Consider the following 18396-nt stretch of genomic DNA (forward strand, 5'->3'; position numbering starts at 1 on the left):
ACCTCCCTGAATGACACTGGACAGTGTGCAGTGTGTGCACATACCTCCCTACAGGGCACTGGACAGTGTGCAGTGTGTCCACATACCTCCCTGAACGACACTGGACAGTGTGTAGTGTGTCCACATACCTTCCTGAACGACACTGGACAGTGTGTAGTGTGTCTACATACCTTCCTGAACGACACTGGACAATGTGCAGTGTCTGCACATACCTCCCTAAACGACACTGGACAGTGTGCAGTGTCTGCACATACTTTCTAAAACAGCAAACAAAACGGGCCCCAAGAACTTCAGGAGAAAAGAATTGCTGACGCAGATTCTTGTTGTTTATGTAAGTTTGTGTTTGTGTCCCTTTGTGCCTCATGTTAAAATGCCAGTAAAGAAGAGAGACATAGAGAAGGTGGCAGTCTAAGAGTCTGTCTCTAAAAATGGAATAATAAATGTATTTTGTGAACATTTTATGGAATGGACCCTAATTCTATAAAAGTGTTTTACTAGAATAAGCACCTGAAGTTCAGTGGGATAACTATACTAATTTGGTTTTCTTTTATGTTTAAGTAGTGTTTCTTACTGTTTGAATACCCTGAAGATAGTATAGAATGATTTGGTTATGATCAGTCAATACAGAAAGTTTTCAGTAGATGTCCAGAACTTAGGTGTGTCCCAAGCAGCACTCATACATCATATGAGCTCTTACTTGATGGCTAATCTGTAGTTAGAACCATTTTCCTGAGGAGTCTAAGGAAGGCTTTCATAACATCATTTTAAGATGTAACTGCAGCTGAGTGTACCTCAGCAATAGAGTGCAGTGTGGTTTGGGTGAGGCCCTGTGTTAGATTTCTGGTACCACAGATGCTAAGCAATAAACTAAGAATGTATATTGGCTCCTTAGAAAGTATAACTGAGCTGTCCAGCATACACGAAAGTCCCCAGCCTTCTAATAGGAATTGCTTGAAGAACAGAAAACTCACCATGTCTTAGGCTCTTCAACCTACTTAATTTATTTGAGCCCCAATTTTTTTAATAAACAAATTACATAGTAAACTATAAACAAAATCAATTATAAAGTTATAGTCTAAGAATCAGAAGAAACTTTAATATTAGTTACTAAATGATCCATTAAGTAAATTATGAGACAAGGAAGTTCTGTGCAGTGCTTCTGAAAAGCAGGACATTCTCTATGCTAACATGGACACACCCCTAAGCTTAATGAACAATTAAGTACAATACAAAATAGAAAAGTGCAGAGAAAATGAAATCATGAATTTGTAGGAAGGTGGGCAGACTTGGAAAATACAATATTAAGTGAGGTGACCCGAACTTAGAAAGAAAAGAGACTGTGTGAATCCAGCCTGTATTACATACACATGTATGAATACATGAACAGTTCGAAGTGCGGGTACAGTGTAATAACACTTCGAAGGGTGGCCAAGAGAAGGTGACAGAGAAGGAAAGAGTGCAGGCAAGGGGACACATGAGTCATTGAGGAGAATATAAAGCCAGTCAGTGTGCGTGCGTGCATGCGTGCGTGCGTGCATGTGTGTGTGTGTGTGTGTTTGAATGAAGATACGATCGACAGTGAAAGTGTAAAATCCTAAGCTTAACTCTGCTGCTGCTTTGGAATGGCCGTTCTAACTGTGTGCAAGTTCCCTGGGGTGTTTAATCTGGGATTGGGTGAAAAGAAAAATTAAGCCTAGTGTACCTTATATGCTGCTATTGGTGGAGGAAAATGAAATACTTATATTTCAAATTTCCTTGATTCTATATAAACTCTAGAAAAGTGGTTTTCAACCTTCTTGATGCTATGATCCTTTAATACAGTTCCTTATGTTGTGGTCACCCATAACCATTAAGTTATTTCATAGCCACTTCATAACTGAAATTTTGAAACTGTTACTAATCATGTATAAATATCTGATATGTGACGCCACCCCCCAGAGGGGTCACGACCCACAGGTTGAGAACTGCTGCTCTGGAAGACTGTCTAAGAAACCGGCAGAGTGATTCTGTCTGTGAAAGAGGATAGAAGCTACTCCCTGAGCACAAGATTAAAATGAAATAACCATTCCCCAAGGACTCCGTGGACAGAATTATTTAAATTTGGTTTGAATGGTTTCATAATTTCTTGGCTTCTGTGTAACATACAGGGTACATTTAAAATTCACACCTCAGGATGTTTTATTTTTGTATTCTAGTAAAATTCTATAAACTTGTTATAACTAAGAGTTAGTTTAACTATATTAATGAGTTTATTACCTTATTATATTGGGTGGGAAACTATGCTTAAAGTAAGCTTGATACTCAGAGTAGTAACTGATTTACACCAAGAACAGGCTGTAGTTTTAACAAATCCAAGAGTGATTTTACATTAAATGACAAAAAGTCATTAAAAAAACCCAATTAGTAATTTTATTTGTTTTTTTTTTAATCCACAGCAAGTTGGTATAGACAAAGGTGACATTCCGGATCTCACGCAGGTAAGTCTGTAGAGGGCCCTACCAGTAGACAAGACATCAATAAGTAATAAGTTGCCACGAATGGGCATACTTTGTAAATATTTCATAGATTTTGAGTTTAAGCAAGCCAGTTTTCTCAGAAATTATTCAACCTTACTAATTTTTTTCTAATTACTGATTATTTCTGGGGAGAAAAGGAAATTTCCCTGCCCATCAGCTGTCGCTTCTTTAAGGGCATCTGAACATCCTAGTTGGATGTTCACGACGTGAACCAGTGAGAGCAGTGACTGTGTCTGTGACAGGGCTCGGGGTCTCAGAAGTGACTTCTGGCCATCAGAGCATGTGACCGACCGTCCTTTGCTGTCCTTGTTCTCTGCATGCACCTGGTCTGAGGGGACATGTCCAGGTTTTGCATTCCCCCTCGCGTCCCTACGAAGATGAGGACTTCCTGTTTAAATGCTCTAGTGGTGCCAATAGAGGCGTGATTCTTTTCTGGGCCCAGTTTTAAAATGACAGTGAGGTCTGGGCCCCCTTACCAGTCACATCAGCTGTCACGTGTACGGCTCTCAGAAAGAGCAGATGCCAAGTTGAAAATGGTCTTCAGTATAATTGACAGGAGCGGGTGTGGTTCTAACACCCTGTGATGGTAAATTTCAGCCTCACACGTGCCTTTTACTAGAAGCAGTATTATGGGGGTTCTTTTTGGGGGGTAACCACCAGCACCCAGATTAATTACAAAAGCTTGGCCTTAGCTTAGGCTTGTTACCAACCAGCTCTTATAACTCAGATTAACCTGTTTCTATTAATCTACATTCTGCCATGTGGCTTTTCATTTCTCCTTCATTCTGTATGCCCAACTCCCCTCGTGTCTCTCTGACAGCTCTCTCAGGCACCTGCATTCTTCCTGAGTTCCTCTCTCTGCCCAGAAGTGCTGCCTAATCGCTCCTGCCTAGCTATCTGCCCTTCAGCTCTTTATTAAACCAATTAGGTGCCTTAGGCAGGCAAGGTAAATCACTGAGACATCTTTATATCTTTACACAGTTTGTTCAAACATCCTGCAACACACACTGGTCATGAGTCACGTGAATGTTGTATCTTTTTTTTTTTTTTACTTAGTCATTATAGTAGAAAAGAATGAAACCCCCCTCTTGGTTTGAAAGGTTGTTTTAATTACTTGTGTGTATGTATGGAGCCTGCACATGTGCACCACATGCACATACGTGCAGGAGTCTACAGAGGCCAGAAGAGGGGGTCAGATGCCTTGAGATTGGAACTAGAGTCAACTGTGAGTCACCGTGTGCTAGGAACTGAACCAGGGTCTTCTACAAGATCAGCAAGTGCTTTCAACACTGTTCAAACACTGAACCTTCTCTCCACTCCTATTCCCCACTTTTAAATAATATCATGTTATCTATTATTAATTTGCCAACTTTATAATTTCTTGAAATATTTGTATATTTAAAATAATATGTAAATACTACTTTTTACTAGAAATGAGGACAGTTGAAGATGAAGGCTTTCTCTTTTTATATTACTAAAATATAAAGTATCAATAATTCTTACAAATTAAGCTCATTGAATAATTCAGAACATAATGGCAGTATATTCTTTAGTTAAGGGGAGACAGAACCCATGCATAGATGAAATACTAGTTAAAAAATTTCTACTCCTTTTAGTGTTAGCTATTGAAGTGTATACCTGAATAAGGTGCTGATATTTTTGAGCATGGGTAAATATTAAATATGCATGAATTATTATTTTAAGAATGTTTTTGTTGAAGTAGATTTACTTTGTAACATCATAAGAAAATTGATACTTTCATTTTTTCATTTATAGCAAAAAAACTACATTGCATATTTTTCCTAGCTATTCCAGATAAATAATACATGTTATAAAAGATGGGCATTACATGTTTAGTTCAATGAAGAGTTTTTTAGAAATGGCAAGTTTTCTTTTACACTATACATAACCCTCACTGTGGAATAAATACAAACTAGCTATTTAGTTCAGGGGAGCCTGACAGGTAAGAACAGGCCCTCGCTGTCTCCTTTTGGGCAGTCTAGACACGATGAGAGAGCCAAGGGACTATATAAATACCTCTGTTGGTTTTCAATTTTGAAAATGATAGCAGATCATTGAAAGAAGGGGCCCATCCTTGGGTTTTATTTTTAATGATACCATAGTATTCATTGCAACTTATGTAATTGCTCAAGAAGTCTGTAGACACATTTAAAGTTGTACAGTATATGTGTCAGAACTTGGAAAGCCAACTTGACTCCTCTCCTGAGCCTAAGGTAGTCTATAATAGAGTCATTAGAATCCAGAATGTTCTGTCCTGTTTTCCTTATTGCTAAGAGCAGCATAAATGCCAGTATAAAGTACCACCCCATTAAAAACTCCTCTAGCTGAACTCTATGCACATTTAAATTTAAATAGGAGAGTGCTGCATGCTTCTGGAATTTCTTAATTAGTAGGTTGATTGTGTCTTCCTGGTGATTGTGAGCCACATAGACATCTCCATAAATTATCTTTTAGAGCCCCTTCTGCAGGCTAAGGGGGATCTCACACTGAGCTACAGATTTAAGACCTCCCAGTCCCCCAACAGTACAGACAGGTTCAAGCTGAAATATGAGACTTTCTGAAGTGAAAACCTGTAGAGAGTGTTAAATCAGGATTAATCTAGAGATGAATCTGTGGTACAAGGTGGTGTGACTCCATTAGCTCCTTTTAAACGAAGGTCTCATCACTGCCAGGCTCCTTCATAGCTTCTAGAGCTGCTTCATCTAGCCACAGAGTGAACAAAAATGTCTTTCTGGAAAGAATTACATAGGGGCTGAATGGGTGGCCTGGGTTAAGAGTGCCTGCCACTCTTGCAGAGGACCGAGGTTATTTCCCAGACCCAAGTCAAGTGGCTCACAGGGTCCTGTAACTCCAACCCCAAGGGATCCAGCATCCTCTTCTGACCTCTGTGTGTGCTACACTCATGAACAAACTCGACATGAATTATTTTCTTTTCTTTTTTTAAATTGAAATTATTTTTTTCATACAATATTTTTTAACAGTTTCCCCATACAATATTTCTTATCTCCTCCCCTAACTCCTAGGTATGTCTACCCTCCTCACCCACCCAAATCCATATCTTCTTTCTCTCTGTATCTTTAGAAAACGGGCAGGCAAACAAACCAGAATAAAGAAAGAAAAAACACAAACACATACACACACCAAATTAAAAAAAAAAAACCAAAAATGCAAAAACAAAATTGGAAGCCACAATATATAAGCAAAAGGCCAGTAAAACAACAAAAAAAATGCCCAAGCAAAGCAATATAAGACAAAAAGTCTACAAAAATAACCACTAGGGTCATTTTGTGTTGGCCAGCTACTGCTGGGCATGAGGTTGATGTACCCAGGGAGACTCTATTGGAGAAAAACCAATTTTTCCTTTGCAAAGTAATAGGAATTAAGTTGAAGAAATGATGGTGAGCTGACTTCCTTTTGAACTCTGAATAAAAGGAAATTAAAACTTCTCAAAAAAACAGGGGGGAGCAAAGGGACTTAACACACACTCTCCACTTTAGTGGTGAACAGTAAACACGAGTGTGCATGTAGCATCAACATGTTTAGATTATTCGTGATCATCAGTTACATTTCCAAAAGACACTTAAGGTAGTGATTTGAGGGAGACGAGAGTATGATCTCCCAACTGGAATATTTCTCCTCAGCACTTAGAGTGGTTTCTGAGATCTAATCCAGATGTGAATTACCTTTATGTATTTTTAAACTTGGTTTTCATGTTTTACGACCTAAAGCATATAAATGGCAGATGAATGGTTTTTATTTTAAACTCTGGGCATCATGGAAGATGCCGAGATGAATCTATTTATGATTCATATTATCTTGAATGAATTTATTTCAACCAAATAATTCTCACAATAGCATTTTCTCTTTGGAGTGTGTACCCAAATTTTAAACTCCGTGTATGAAGAAACTCTTAGGGTTTGGTACCCGGAGTTTTGGTTGACCTGAAAACTGCTGGCAGAGAGAAGTCTCATTTTAAAGCGTATGCCATTGGTGATGCTCTGACACATTTGCTGTTACCTGTCAGCTGTCACGAGCCAGTTCCTGTTCGTTGACCCATTCACTTGGCCATTTTTCTGAAAGAGAAAGTAAAGATGCTACCGACTCTCAGTGTTCCTTTAAGTTTCTGTTACTGTGGCACAGGCATTCTGAAAGTTTGCCTGATTTGAGGTTCAGGACGCCACCCGCCCTCCCAGAGGAGGCCATCTTTATGTGGTGCCTACTGTGTGAGGAGTTGGTCCTCCACCAGCAGTGAAAAGGGGGTGCATTGGGGGCTGGAGAGATGGCTCAGTGGTTAAGAGCATTGCCTGCTCTTCCAAAGGTCCTGAGTTCAATTCCCGGCAACCATATGGTGGCTCACAACCATCTGTAGAGAGGTCTGGCGCCCTCTTCTGGCCTTCAGGCTTACACACAGACAGAATATTGTAAACATAATAAATAAATAAATATTTAAAAAAAAAAAGAAAAGGGCGTGCATCATGTGCTCCTGGACATTCCTATCAAAGGACCTTTTTTTTTCCAAAGAAGAACTTCTCTTGGATCACATGTCTTTATGAGAAATATAAACGTTAGGGCACTTTGAAAATCCCTAGGATAAAAGGCTCAAGCTTAATTATATGTAGAGTAACTCCCTGGAGCAAGTCGGCTTGGGCATCATCCTGACACATCTCAGCTGTTGTGATCTCTACTTCAGCATTCAGCTTTTTCAGTTATTAAAAAATTTCCCACCAGACCTGGTGGCACACACCTGCAGTCCAAGTACTCGAGAGGCAGAAGAAAGGAAATCTCTCTGAGTTCGAGGCCAGCCAGGCTCCATAGTAAGATCCTGTCTCCAAAAAGAAGGGCTGAGGAACAGAAATGTCCTGGGGAGAATGAAGTTATAATCTGTCTTTCTGATGTTTTGTTTTAATCACCGTACTAACAGGCCAGAGACTGTGGGTCCTATGGAGTCTTTGCTAGCAGTGTTTTGTTCTGCATTTTAAATTAATAGTGTTTGCTTTTCCTATATAAACTTCTTAATTTGCACTTAGCAAAAGAATCATACTGTGTTTACATTTCATTTCAGATGCAGAGGACAAGGGTCTTATGATAAAGAGAGATTCTGTGACTTGTTTCCCAACGTAATTTATATGGGAATAAAGAAAAATGGAGTTTGTTCTTAGGCCGCTTTGGTCTATCTTCACTGTCATCATTAACACCAATAGTTGAAAAGAATGTGAAGTTACCAGATAGAGATTTATCTAAGAAGGTTTAGCTCAGTTATATTTTCTGCTTAAAGTTCCAATGCATATTTATTTAATGAGCATTTCCTCATAATATATAATCTAATGTATAGAAGAGAATTTCCATTAGCCATGTTAAAAATTCATTTTTTTTTGAAACTTACAAAATAATTTATTCTCAGTGGACTTTGCTGGACATTGTTGAATAAATCTGTCTTCACCTGAACTGTCTTTGAAATTCCATCTTGTATCATCTTACCACCTTCTAGATTCCTTGACAGCTTTTCACTCTGAAATCTAAGTTTGTTTGACAGTGTTGATATGGGCATCCATTTCTGTCCCACTCTTGTAACTTGAATCAAGTCAATGTGTTTATTTACATACTTTTATATGTAGTCATGATTTCACACTTAATTTGCATTTATAATCATATAATTACATATAATAATCACATAAATGTTAAAAGTTTGAGTCTCTTATAAAAATGAAAATTAATATTAAATACCTAAACCTTGAAAATTAAAAAAATTTAATAAGAATCTGATTTAGTTATTAAGTATATTAGAATATAGAATTATGTGAATTTCTTGCCAACTTTTTTATGCTTTAGCAGTTAGCATAGTTAGTGCAAATTTCTTCAAATTTAATTTCCCGTTGAAAAACAAGCATCAGGTTGTACCGATAGTTGTAGGCAGGTATTTTATCATACTGCTTTTTTTCTGAATCTCTATACTGTTGAGGTCTAGTTTGCACTAAAAGAAAAAGTATATATTCAATTTCTAATGCTTGAAGACTAGATTGGGCAAATATTTGTAGAAATCATTATCTCCCCCTTTGAATGTGCAATGAAATACCATTTTTATTGTCTGAAATTTGATTTATAGAAACACAAAGAATTTTTAAGGATTGAAATATATCAAATCTGTTGATATACACTATTCTATTTGCTGGTTACTTCAATATATATATGTGTGTGTTAAATACCTAAATAATTAGAAAATCTTAATTGCCACTCTGTATTAAAGTTATATTCTTACCCTCTTTAAAAAATGTGGTAATCACATTTCCTCATATTTCAACCAGGCATGCATAAATGAATTTTTAATGTATTTTCAAATTTCTATAAATTTATATTGGGCACATATGTTTTGGATTTGGGTGTAAATAAGTACCTTTCTCTATGGTTCTGTGTGAAGTGGTAGTAAACTCGATCTTAGTCCACCTAAGCAGTAACAGTAAACACCCATCCAGTACAGTAAACACCCTTCACTGAAACCCTGTTGTAATGTCATTGAGGATGCAGTGGAGGTAAGTCTATTTAAGGTGGACCTATCTGAGATACCACAGAGTTTAAATACCTAAATATCAAAGGACCTGGGATGAAATTGTCTCTCACAGATGTGAAGATGCTTACATAGGCCTCCACTATACACGGTTACAGTGATGTTAAAGTGTGCTTACTTTGAAAGAGAACAACACAGACATTTATTTTTATTTCTTATTGTAGGCTCCCAGCAGTCTTATGGAGACCCTTGAACAGCATCTAAATACCTTAGAAGGAAAGAAACCTGGAAACAAGTACGCATTGCTTGTATATCATAAATAAGATGAAAAACACCAAGTGGTTCTTTATGAGAATGAGAGTTCTCAGGGGGACACCTCCTCCAGTGCAGCTTCAGGGTGTGCTTAGCTGCCAGTCTCCAGGGTTCCCTTGGGCACCCTACCCATCTTCTTCTATCAGGTGACACCTGACCTCAGCCTGCCTGCACTGATGCAGCCCAGTAATCAGTGGCTCACAGCAGGTTGACTGGACCTGCCCTTAGAAGTCACTCTTGAAAACTAAGGCTGTTGTAGTTGGCTATGACTAAAACAAGCAGAATTTCACAAGCGTCCTTGAGTACCGAGACATTCCCAACTGCAGTGTGAGAAAAGAGAAGCCTTCGAGTGTGGTTTTCAGGGCCACGCTTCCTTGAGCGTCAGGCACACCATGCTGCTGATGCTTTACTCTAGAATCATCGTTCAGTAGCAGGAGCAGCAGGCAGGTGATGATTCATGCAGCTTTGCTGGTTCTGAGGACTTCCTGCTTGGGTACTTAGTTTTTGGCTGCTTTCTTCATTGTGTACAAAATAATGCCCGGGCTCCTGTCTTCCCCACCTCTGTAACGGACATCAGACTTGTCTGTGCACAAGGCCTGCTCCTTTCCAGCCTTCATCCCTTGTTCCCACTGTATTTTTTCAGCCTTGGCCCTACCTGTCTCCTGGTGTAGATCCTGGGCCTCCTGGGAAGACCCTCTGCAACCCCACCTATATATGAAGCCTTCCTTCCTTAGGCACGAGCTTCCCTGTATTGTGGCTTTTTATCCACATGGGTAATTCCAAGAGAATTTTGGTTCTAGATGCCAGGGACTGTTTTACACTTTATTATGTGAACAATGAAAGCAGGCCCCGCTCCACAGTCAGCTTGCAGTTTGTCATTAGTGGTCCTAACTGCAGGTGGAGCTCACTTAGCTCATCTGATAGCTCAGGGATTAGTTGTTGCAGGGCTAACGGCTGGCCATAGATTTGGGGTTGTTTTTATTTTTGCCAATGACAGAGCTGTGAATATTTAACTCTTCTGTGATCCCTCCCTGGGCATCCTCTCAGAGCCTAGGCTTATGTCTTGATGTCACATTTTTTGCCAATTATTTCATCAGCTGTGTTTTTCCCCTCAAATTAGTTTAATATGGTTTTATAAATAGTGTCTGGTATAGTTTTAACTTTTCAGTAGGGAAGTTTTTGGGGCATATTTGTCTTCACAGCCTCAGTGATGGATGACAAGACCTCTTTGGTTGTTTTTAGGCCAGGCTGTGGTCCAGTGTAGCTGTGGTTGGCCAGATGTTGGTATGAGACCACCACATTATAATATACTGGGCCACTCTCTGTTGGGATAGTTGGGAAGCCAGATGAGTTGACTGGGACTTAGATAAATGGGCGCAGAGAGTTGAGAACTGTCCCTGCTCCAGTGGCTGAAGGACCTTGCCTATGCATGTTCCGTCAGTCTGTCTGTCCCTGTTGAGTGCCTTATGTGTACTGCAAGCTGCTCTCAAGCCTTTGCTCTCTCAGGCAGCATTGCCGACCTCAGTCCAGTGCAGCCTACACCAGAGCCTTTTCCCCCAACTACAGTCTCTTAAGCCTGCCTTTGACTCTGAACTTGCCCCTGTATGGCCAATTTGAGGAAAATTTACCCATAGGCATTTTTAGAATTAGGAACTAAACTCCATATGTAGTCAGTCCATAGCCAGACTCATTCAGCTTAGAATAACTTTTCTTCTTTAAAATCACTTTATGCTTGCCAGATTCCTTTCAGTAATTGGCTGAAAACACATTTTAATCAGTCTTTTCTTGATCTGGTTTTAAGAAGGAACAAGGTGTAATAGTTAACTCATTTCTCCTTTGTGTATCTGTGCTTCCATGGGAACTTAAGTGAAGGGTGAGTACTGTGCTAAGTGCCTTTGCATTTGGTAACCAAAACCACTTACTATTCTATATTTGGTATCTGAAAATTTGAAAATTGGTTAGTGTCCATCTTCTGCACCTATGTTTGTATTATGTAATTTTTTTTCTCCTAAGGTGTCTGGAAAGAATGGTTTTGCTTCCTTTGGGTCTTGTTCTATCATAATTAACAGTATCTCTTAGGTGTTTAAGTAACTGTCTTTTAGAAAAGATATTTCATTATTTCATTTAATATATAAGTGAAAGATTGTCTTCCAGTACACTGTAGAAAGCCAAGGCAATTTTACAAGGATCATAGATTGCTTGTTTGAGGTTAATTTTTTGCCATCCCATAGCGATACAAAACTCTTCTAACCCCTTGTGTATGTATATGCCATTGCAAATGTCTGCTGTGATAAGCCTAAGCCAGGTGAGGTGGCAGACACCTTTAGTCCCAGCACTCGGGAGGCAGAGGCAAGCATATCTCTGAGTTCAAGAGCAAGTTCCAGGACTACAAAGAAACCCTGTCTTGAAAACAAAACAAAACAAAAAGACTGCTAGATTAGACATGAATGCCTTTCACTTTTAGTACCATGTCCACTGACAGGCATTAAATAATGTGGAATACTGTATGGCATAACTTTGTGTATTCTCCCCTTTATGATTCCATAGCACAGAAAACTGAATTTGATTTTATTTCTATTGTGGCATACTAAGTGTTGAACTGAGCATGTAGGAAACCCAATATATCTTGTGTAATTAAAATTGTTTGCAAGATATTGATAGGCTCTTATATCCCTGTATTTTTGTGAATAACATTCATGTTCAACACTACATAGGAATTATTGTTAGGGATGAAGTAAATAACAAAGGTTCTTCTCTTGAGAACTTGCTATTTCCATCTTTAAAAGAAGCGTAGACATTTTCTGTGTTCATAAAAAAAAGTCTGTAGGCCTGTTTGTAGCAATTTAAGGATTATTTTCTCAGATTAACAGCATAGGCCATTCATTCTCCTTTAAAATTATCAGTAGTGCCTTAGCTTTCTCAACGATCTACTATGCAGTAGATTTCTCTAAGTCCTGGTTAAGTTTCCATCGCTATGATGAGCACCACAGCCAAGGCAGCCTAAGGAGGAAAGGGTTTATTTCACCTTACAGCTTACAGTCAGTTAGTGAGAGGAGTCAAGGCAAGAAAATCAGTCAGGACAGGGACGTGCAGGCAGGAACTGAAACAGACTGCATGAACGCTGCTTACTGCCCAGTCTGCTTTCTTATACCATCTAGGACCCCATGCCCAGAGATGGCACCACCCACAGTAGACTTGATTCTTCCATATCTATCATCAGTCAAGAAGATGCCCTATAGACTTGTCTGCAGGCCATTCTGATGGAGGCCTTTTCACAGTGGAGGTCCCTCTTCCCAGATAATTATATCTGGTGTTGTTGACAAAATTCCAACTAGGACACACCATGCATGAAATTATAAAAGTGAATATTAGTTTGTAGTAAATGCTGTTGTCTGTACTCAAAAATTGGTAGCATTTTCTCTCTTTTAAGTGTCAGTGGCGCAGTAGGATGGAATATCAGGCAAAATATTCTCCAAAAGCAGCTGTTTATGACCTATGGGAAAAGAACACATGTCCCATCCCATGTGTGTTTTCTTTAGGGCAGGGTTGAATGTGGACCAGGGACAAGCTCTGGGTAGCAGACAGCCTTGGTGTAGATTTCAGTAAGTTATTAATGGCCCCATCGAAACACCTCTGAATATGTCATAGCAAAGGCCAGATAGGGCCAATGGGAACAGAGGTCACTCATGTTGTCAGCTTAATTCCAAATAAGATAATTTAATTACATTTTATTTGTTTATTCGTGTGTGTGTGTGTGGAGGGGCAGAGGATCTCTTGTGGGACCTGATTCTCTCTATCCACCACATGAGTCCAAGAGTCAGACTCAGGCCATCATATTCAGCAGAAAGCAGTGTTACACTGAGCTGTCTCATCAGGTCAAAGACAGTTTCTAAAGACTTTTGCTTCATTGGTGACTATGAAATGAGTACATAAATACATTCTTTCTTGAATTTTCAATTTAATACCACCCAAAATGCTAGATATTGTATAAAGTGTTCAGGTAATACAACAGCAGGATGTGTTCTTTTTAGTTGGCCCCCAGCGATGAAGATTGAGATGAGAGACAGTTGAAGTGTGATCAGCGGGTGTCCTGACTGCTCAGGGAGAGGCAGTCCATTCTCGCTCATCTGTTTAGTCCATGGGATAGCCACAGGCACTAGTAAGAGTGTTCCTGTGGTGTTTCGTGAAGGGTTATCACACCAGTTACAATTGTCTTTCACACATCTTGAGGTTGAGTTCTTTAACAGCAGAGGGCAGTGTTCTATCAGTTTTATTACGTAGGCTTATTGTGCAGTAGAAGCCGGTCCTACTATCTGTGTATTGGCTGGCGAATATTTCAGGAGTTCTTGCTTATTATACCCAGTAACTCATCATATCAGTACCAGGAAGAATTGGCTTGTGAAACTCAACTGAGAGAAAAAGTCACTTCTTCTCAGAAAGTGACCGTGTCAAAGAGTGTTTGTGGTTTCTTTCTTTGCTTTTATTTTGCCAAGTAAACATTATTTTTATTAAGTTTTCATTTTCATTTTTTTGTTTAATGGTTTTTATGATATATCTAATTTCCTTCCTTTTGAAAATATATGTAGGAAAATGATGTAAGTGGGAAAAAAGTTTAACCAAAAATTCATGATATTTCAACCTTAATGGTATACTAGATTCGTAGGTTCCTAAATCCATTTTTCTGTAGATGCAAAAACGCGGAATGTCTTCACTTCAGTGGAGCCTTTCAAATAGGAAGTTACAGGCACGCATAAGATAGTAGTAGCTGGCACAGAGTGTCTGTAAATAGGTGGAATTTGCGTAGGATTGGACAAAATCCCAGTTACTAACTTTGGTATCTGCTCCTGAACAAAAGCCATCCTTACAGCTGACCCTGGCTGCAGCTTCTTATTAAAGTTTGCTTTGCCTTCATTCTTTCCTTATTATTCATTTCATGCCACCCCATGTTAGGGAAGGGTGAGCTGTTCAGGCACATGCTTCTAAAGTGTGACTGTCTAGTGCGTGCTAGAGTCAGTGTTCCCTTTAAAGACTGTCCCGTTCCTTCATATTTCCTCAGAAATAATCATCCAGGTTGCTCTTCTCTGTCACACTCCCACTAGTTATGACAAACATATGGAAATACTTTTCCTAAAGAGTTTTCTTTACAGGCATGAAGATAACACATACAAGCTACAGGCGTGTAGTCATGTATGTTGAGCCTGGTTCACTCACGCGGCCCACAGGGGATCTTGTCTTTTTTCTCTAAGGTTCCTTCTTTATGCATAAGAGTTGAAGTTAGACGAATTGCAATGTATGAGCTTTCTAAGTTTTGAAATAATAAATAGGTATTCGTTTTTAAAGTTTATATAATACGCCTTTTTACAAGGCTTGAGGACCTTTTTGAAGTTGAAATTCTAACAGTGTTTTTTGGTGGACATAAACAACAATGAATAGAGAAAAAATCAGCTTAAATTTAAGAATGTCCATTGATAGATATTAAGTCAATGGAAACATTAAGACAAGAACTTGACTGAGTAAAAGACAGTGGTGTGGGCTCCTCTGTGGCTATGAGAGCGCCATGAAAACAGCCCTGGCGCCGAACGGCATGTCGCCAAACTTGCTGCTTCTGCAGACATCCTCAGCACGTTCACACTTCATCTTCTTGTATTTCTTTTAGATCTGGTGCTCCCTCTCCATTAAGTAAGGTAAGTTGGGTTGTTTCTCGGGTGTCTTCTTTTTACATGCTGCTTCATTCAGTGTAAAGCTCAAAGCACCAAGTGTGCTCATTCTGCAACACAGCAAGCATACCACACTCTCAGGCCTTTCTCATCGTCCTAAAATCAAAGTCCAGAGGCATGAAACAGCAATGCCCCATGCCTCCTGACTTCAGCCCCTGGAAGCTACCGTTCTTTCTACATTTGCAAATATACCTCATCTGAGTGGATCCAGACAGTCTGGCCTTTCGTAATTCATTTATTTTACTTAATGTGTCTCCAGGGCTCAGCCTAGTTTCAAAGGCCAAGATTTTCTTTTTAAGGTTGAATAAACCTTTCTGTTACACACACACACACACACACACACACACACACACCCTGTTTTGTTCATTTTTCCTCCAATAGGTATTTGAGTTACGTCCAGATTTTCAGTATGACAGACGACAAACATTATGAACTATTCTGTGAAGTGTCTAGTTGAAGGTCTAGAGAGATGGCTTAGTAGTTATGAGCAATCACTGCTCTTGCAGAGGAACCAGGCCCAGTTCCCAACACCACACTGAGTGGCTTGCAACCTCCAGTGATTCCAGGTGCAGGGGAATCTGATGCCTGTTCTGGCCTCTGTAGGAACTGCATGCACACGGTACTTTTGCGGACAATTAGGAACTCACAATACACATAAAGAAAAATAAATTTTAAAAAATCTTAAGAAATATGTATAAAAAGAAATATCTGTTTGAGACTCGCCTTCAATTTATTTTGGGTGTGCAGCTAAGAGTAAGACTGATGGATCACTTGATTTATATTTTTTGAGAAAAGATTAGGTTATATTTACAAGTGATTCTGCTTTCTCTTAGAACCTGAGTTCTTAAATAGGTGGGTTGTTCTCGTACTTCTGTGACAGCCAAAGCCATATGTATCTGTATAATGTTTTGCTAATTGGAAATTCTTTTCACACATCATAAATCTCTATGTAGATCAGGAACAGGGTGTTATGTGTATTTTCATGATACAGAAAAAAATGTTAGTAGGTGCCTTTGCCCCAAGCATGGCTGTTAGAGTAATCATAATAGTTCCTTCAGCCGCCCCCCACCCATTCTGAGCCGTCGAAGGACAATGGCAGGGTTCTCCCTGACAGGAGCACATACTCTCCCGGGCCTGTAGTTCACATCTGCCACTGGGTATTTTAGGCAGAGGTGTAATAGATGTGCCTTTTTTTTTTTTTTTGGACACATCTCCATTATGTAATTGCTGCCATTACAGATATTCAGGGATGTCATTACGACTGTGCCAGAGACTCCCAAATGGCAGATGCTCTGCCTGTGCCTGACTGGCTATTTAAATGCTCACAGGGCCTGAAAAAAATTTAAGCAGAAATCTTTTCAATTTTTCTGAGACAGAAACAAACCTGTGTGAAAATGTCCAGCTTATGACGCCTTAGTGTGGCCAAATCAGGGCTTACTTTAGGATGGTCTTTTTTGACATTCTAGCCAAATGAAAATTTTCTGATTTTTGTTTTGCATAATGATGATGTTCATTGGTGTTGTGTTTTCTGAGCTCCCACGTTACATTAGAGGTTCCTGTTACACAGCCTTTGTCACGGGCCTTTGCTCACCTTCATTTCTGTATCCGCATTAGTAGTATATGTGGTGTCTTTACATTCTCCCTGCTACTTTATAGACCGTCACTTTTTCTAAGTTTATTTACAAGTATTAGTTAAAAATTGAAGTATTTTTTTTCCTTTTTAAAGAGCAGTTAGTGTCCAGCATGGATAATATGCCATTAGCTATGTAGCTAGTGTTTCCTGATTCCATTGATGAATTTTTGTGTTCCATTGGGAAGCCTTGGAGATCAAGGGGATACAAATTGGAAAGGAAGAAGTCAGACTTTCCCTATTTGGAGATGATATGACAGAAATCAGAGAATTATCACCCTTCACAATAGCCACAAATATAAATATTTTGGGGTAACTAACCAGACAAGACCTGTATGACAAGAACTTTAAGTCTTTGAAGAAAAAAACTGAAGACACCAGAAAATGGAAAGATCTCCCATAACTTCCTTATCCATTCTTTGTTTCAAAGTGATTTTTTTGTGACATTTTAAAGCTTTCTTTAGGGCTGGAAGATGCCTCAGTGGTTAGAAACACTGGCTGCTCTCCCAGAGGACCTGGGTTCAATTCCCACCACCCACATGCCAGCTCACAACTGTCTGTAACTCTTGTTCCAGGGAATCCAACACCCTGAAACAGACATACATACAGGCAAAACACCAATGCACATAAAGTAAAAATTAAAAAAAAATTTAAAAGATTCCTTTAGCTCTGCTGTATTTGAAATAAGGTGGCAGAGCCTCTGTTTGATCCTGATATTCATGCATTTTATTTGTGGAAAGTTATAGGTACTAGATTAATATGATCACAAAATTTTTAATTTTCTAATACATAAAATATTAACATCTCTATAAAACTTATAGGAGACAAGATTTGTTTGTGTGTTTCCAGACAGTGGTGGCACATGCCTTTATTCCTAACACTTGGGTTGCAGAGGCAGTGGGATCTCTGTGAGTTTGAGGCCATCCTGGTCTACAGAGTGAGTTCCAGGGCAGCTAGGGCTACACAGAAAAACCCTGCTTTGAAAACAAACAAACAGAAGAATTGCTGTATATGTGTGACCTGTTCATGTGTGTGCATGTGTGTTTGGAAGCCAGGGGTTGACATCAGGTAGCTCCTTCATTCTAGGTCCACTTTACCTTTTGAGAGAAGCTCTCTCACTGAGCCCAGAGCTCACGGATCTGTCTAAACTGGCTGGTCTGTGGGATCCAGAGCTCTGCCTGTCCCTGGCCTGTGACCTCTGTGGGGTTACACACACATACTACATACAGCACCTGGCTTTTTGTATAGGTGCTGGGGGACAGAACTCAGGTCCCCGTGTTTGGACAGCAAGTCCGTTACCAACTGAGCCATCTTCTCAGCCCAAAGGTTTAGATTTTATTTCACAATATGATGAGGTACAGGCGATATCCTCACATTGTCAGTGACTTGAATCTTAAATGTGAATTATTCCCTGCCAGCTATGAAGTATTTATGTTAAACGTCCAGATGTTGAAGTTATCTGAGATTTCACATGAAGTACACTTAGATTGAGAGACAGAAATATTGTCTTTATAGCTGCTGTCACCATTGGCCATCTTTGACAGCTAGTTTCCTAATAAGTTTAAGTTCAGTACATACATTTATCTTGATTTTAAACACACAACTAGAAGTTAGGCCAACTTTTTTTTATATAGTTACACGTAGCTGTTCTATCTCGAGGTGTGTTTGGCCCATAGTGATTATGCTCGGAATGGCGTG

At 39.3% G+C, this 18396-nt stretch overlaps 1 protein-coding gene across 8 annotated transcripts in view; it reads left to right on the forward strand.

Moving 5' to 3' along the window:
* The window catches only part of Snap91 (synaptosome associated protein 91), a 113177-nt gene that overhangs the window by 57104 nt on the left and 37677 nt on the right, over positions 1-18396 (forward strand). For 7 of the 8 annotated variants that reach the window (XM_026779293.1, XM_013346394.2, XM_005347544.3 and 4 more), the window contains exons 9-12: positions 2436-2477; positions 9264-9334; positions 11219-11224; positions 15008-15035. In XM_026779293.1, the coding sequence (XP_026635094.1) occupies positions 2436-2477; positions 9264-9334; positions 11219-11224; positions 15008-15035 (147 nt within the window). The remainder of the gene's footprint in view (positions 1-2435; positions 2478-9263; positions 9335-11218; positions 11225-15007; positions 15036-18396) is intronic. The other variant, XM_026779294.1, reaches the window with a different exon arrangement.

This window comes from Microtus ochrogaster, chromosome 5 (assembly GCF_000317375.1).
Source record: "Microtus ochrogaster isolate Prairie Vole_2 chromosome 5, MicOch1.0, whole genome shotgun sequence".
Lineage (NCBI taxonomy): Eukaryota > Metazoa > Chordata > Mammalia > Rodentia > Cricetidae > Microtus > Microtus ochrogaster.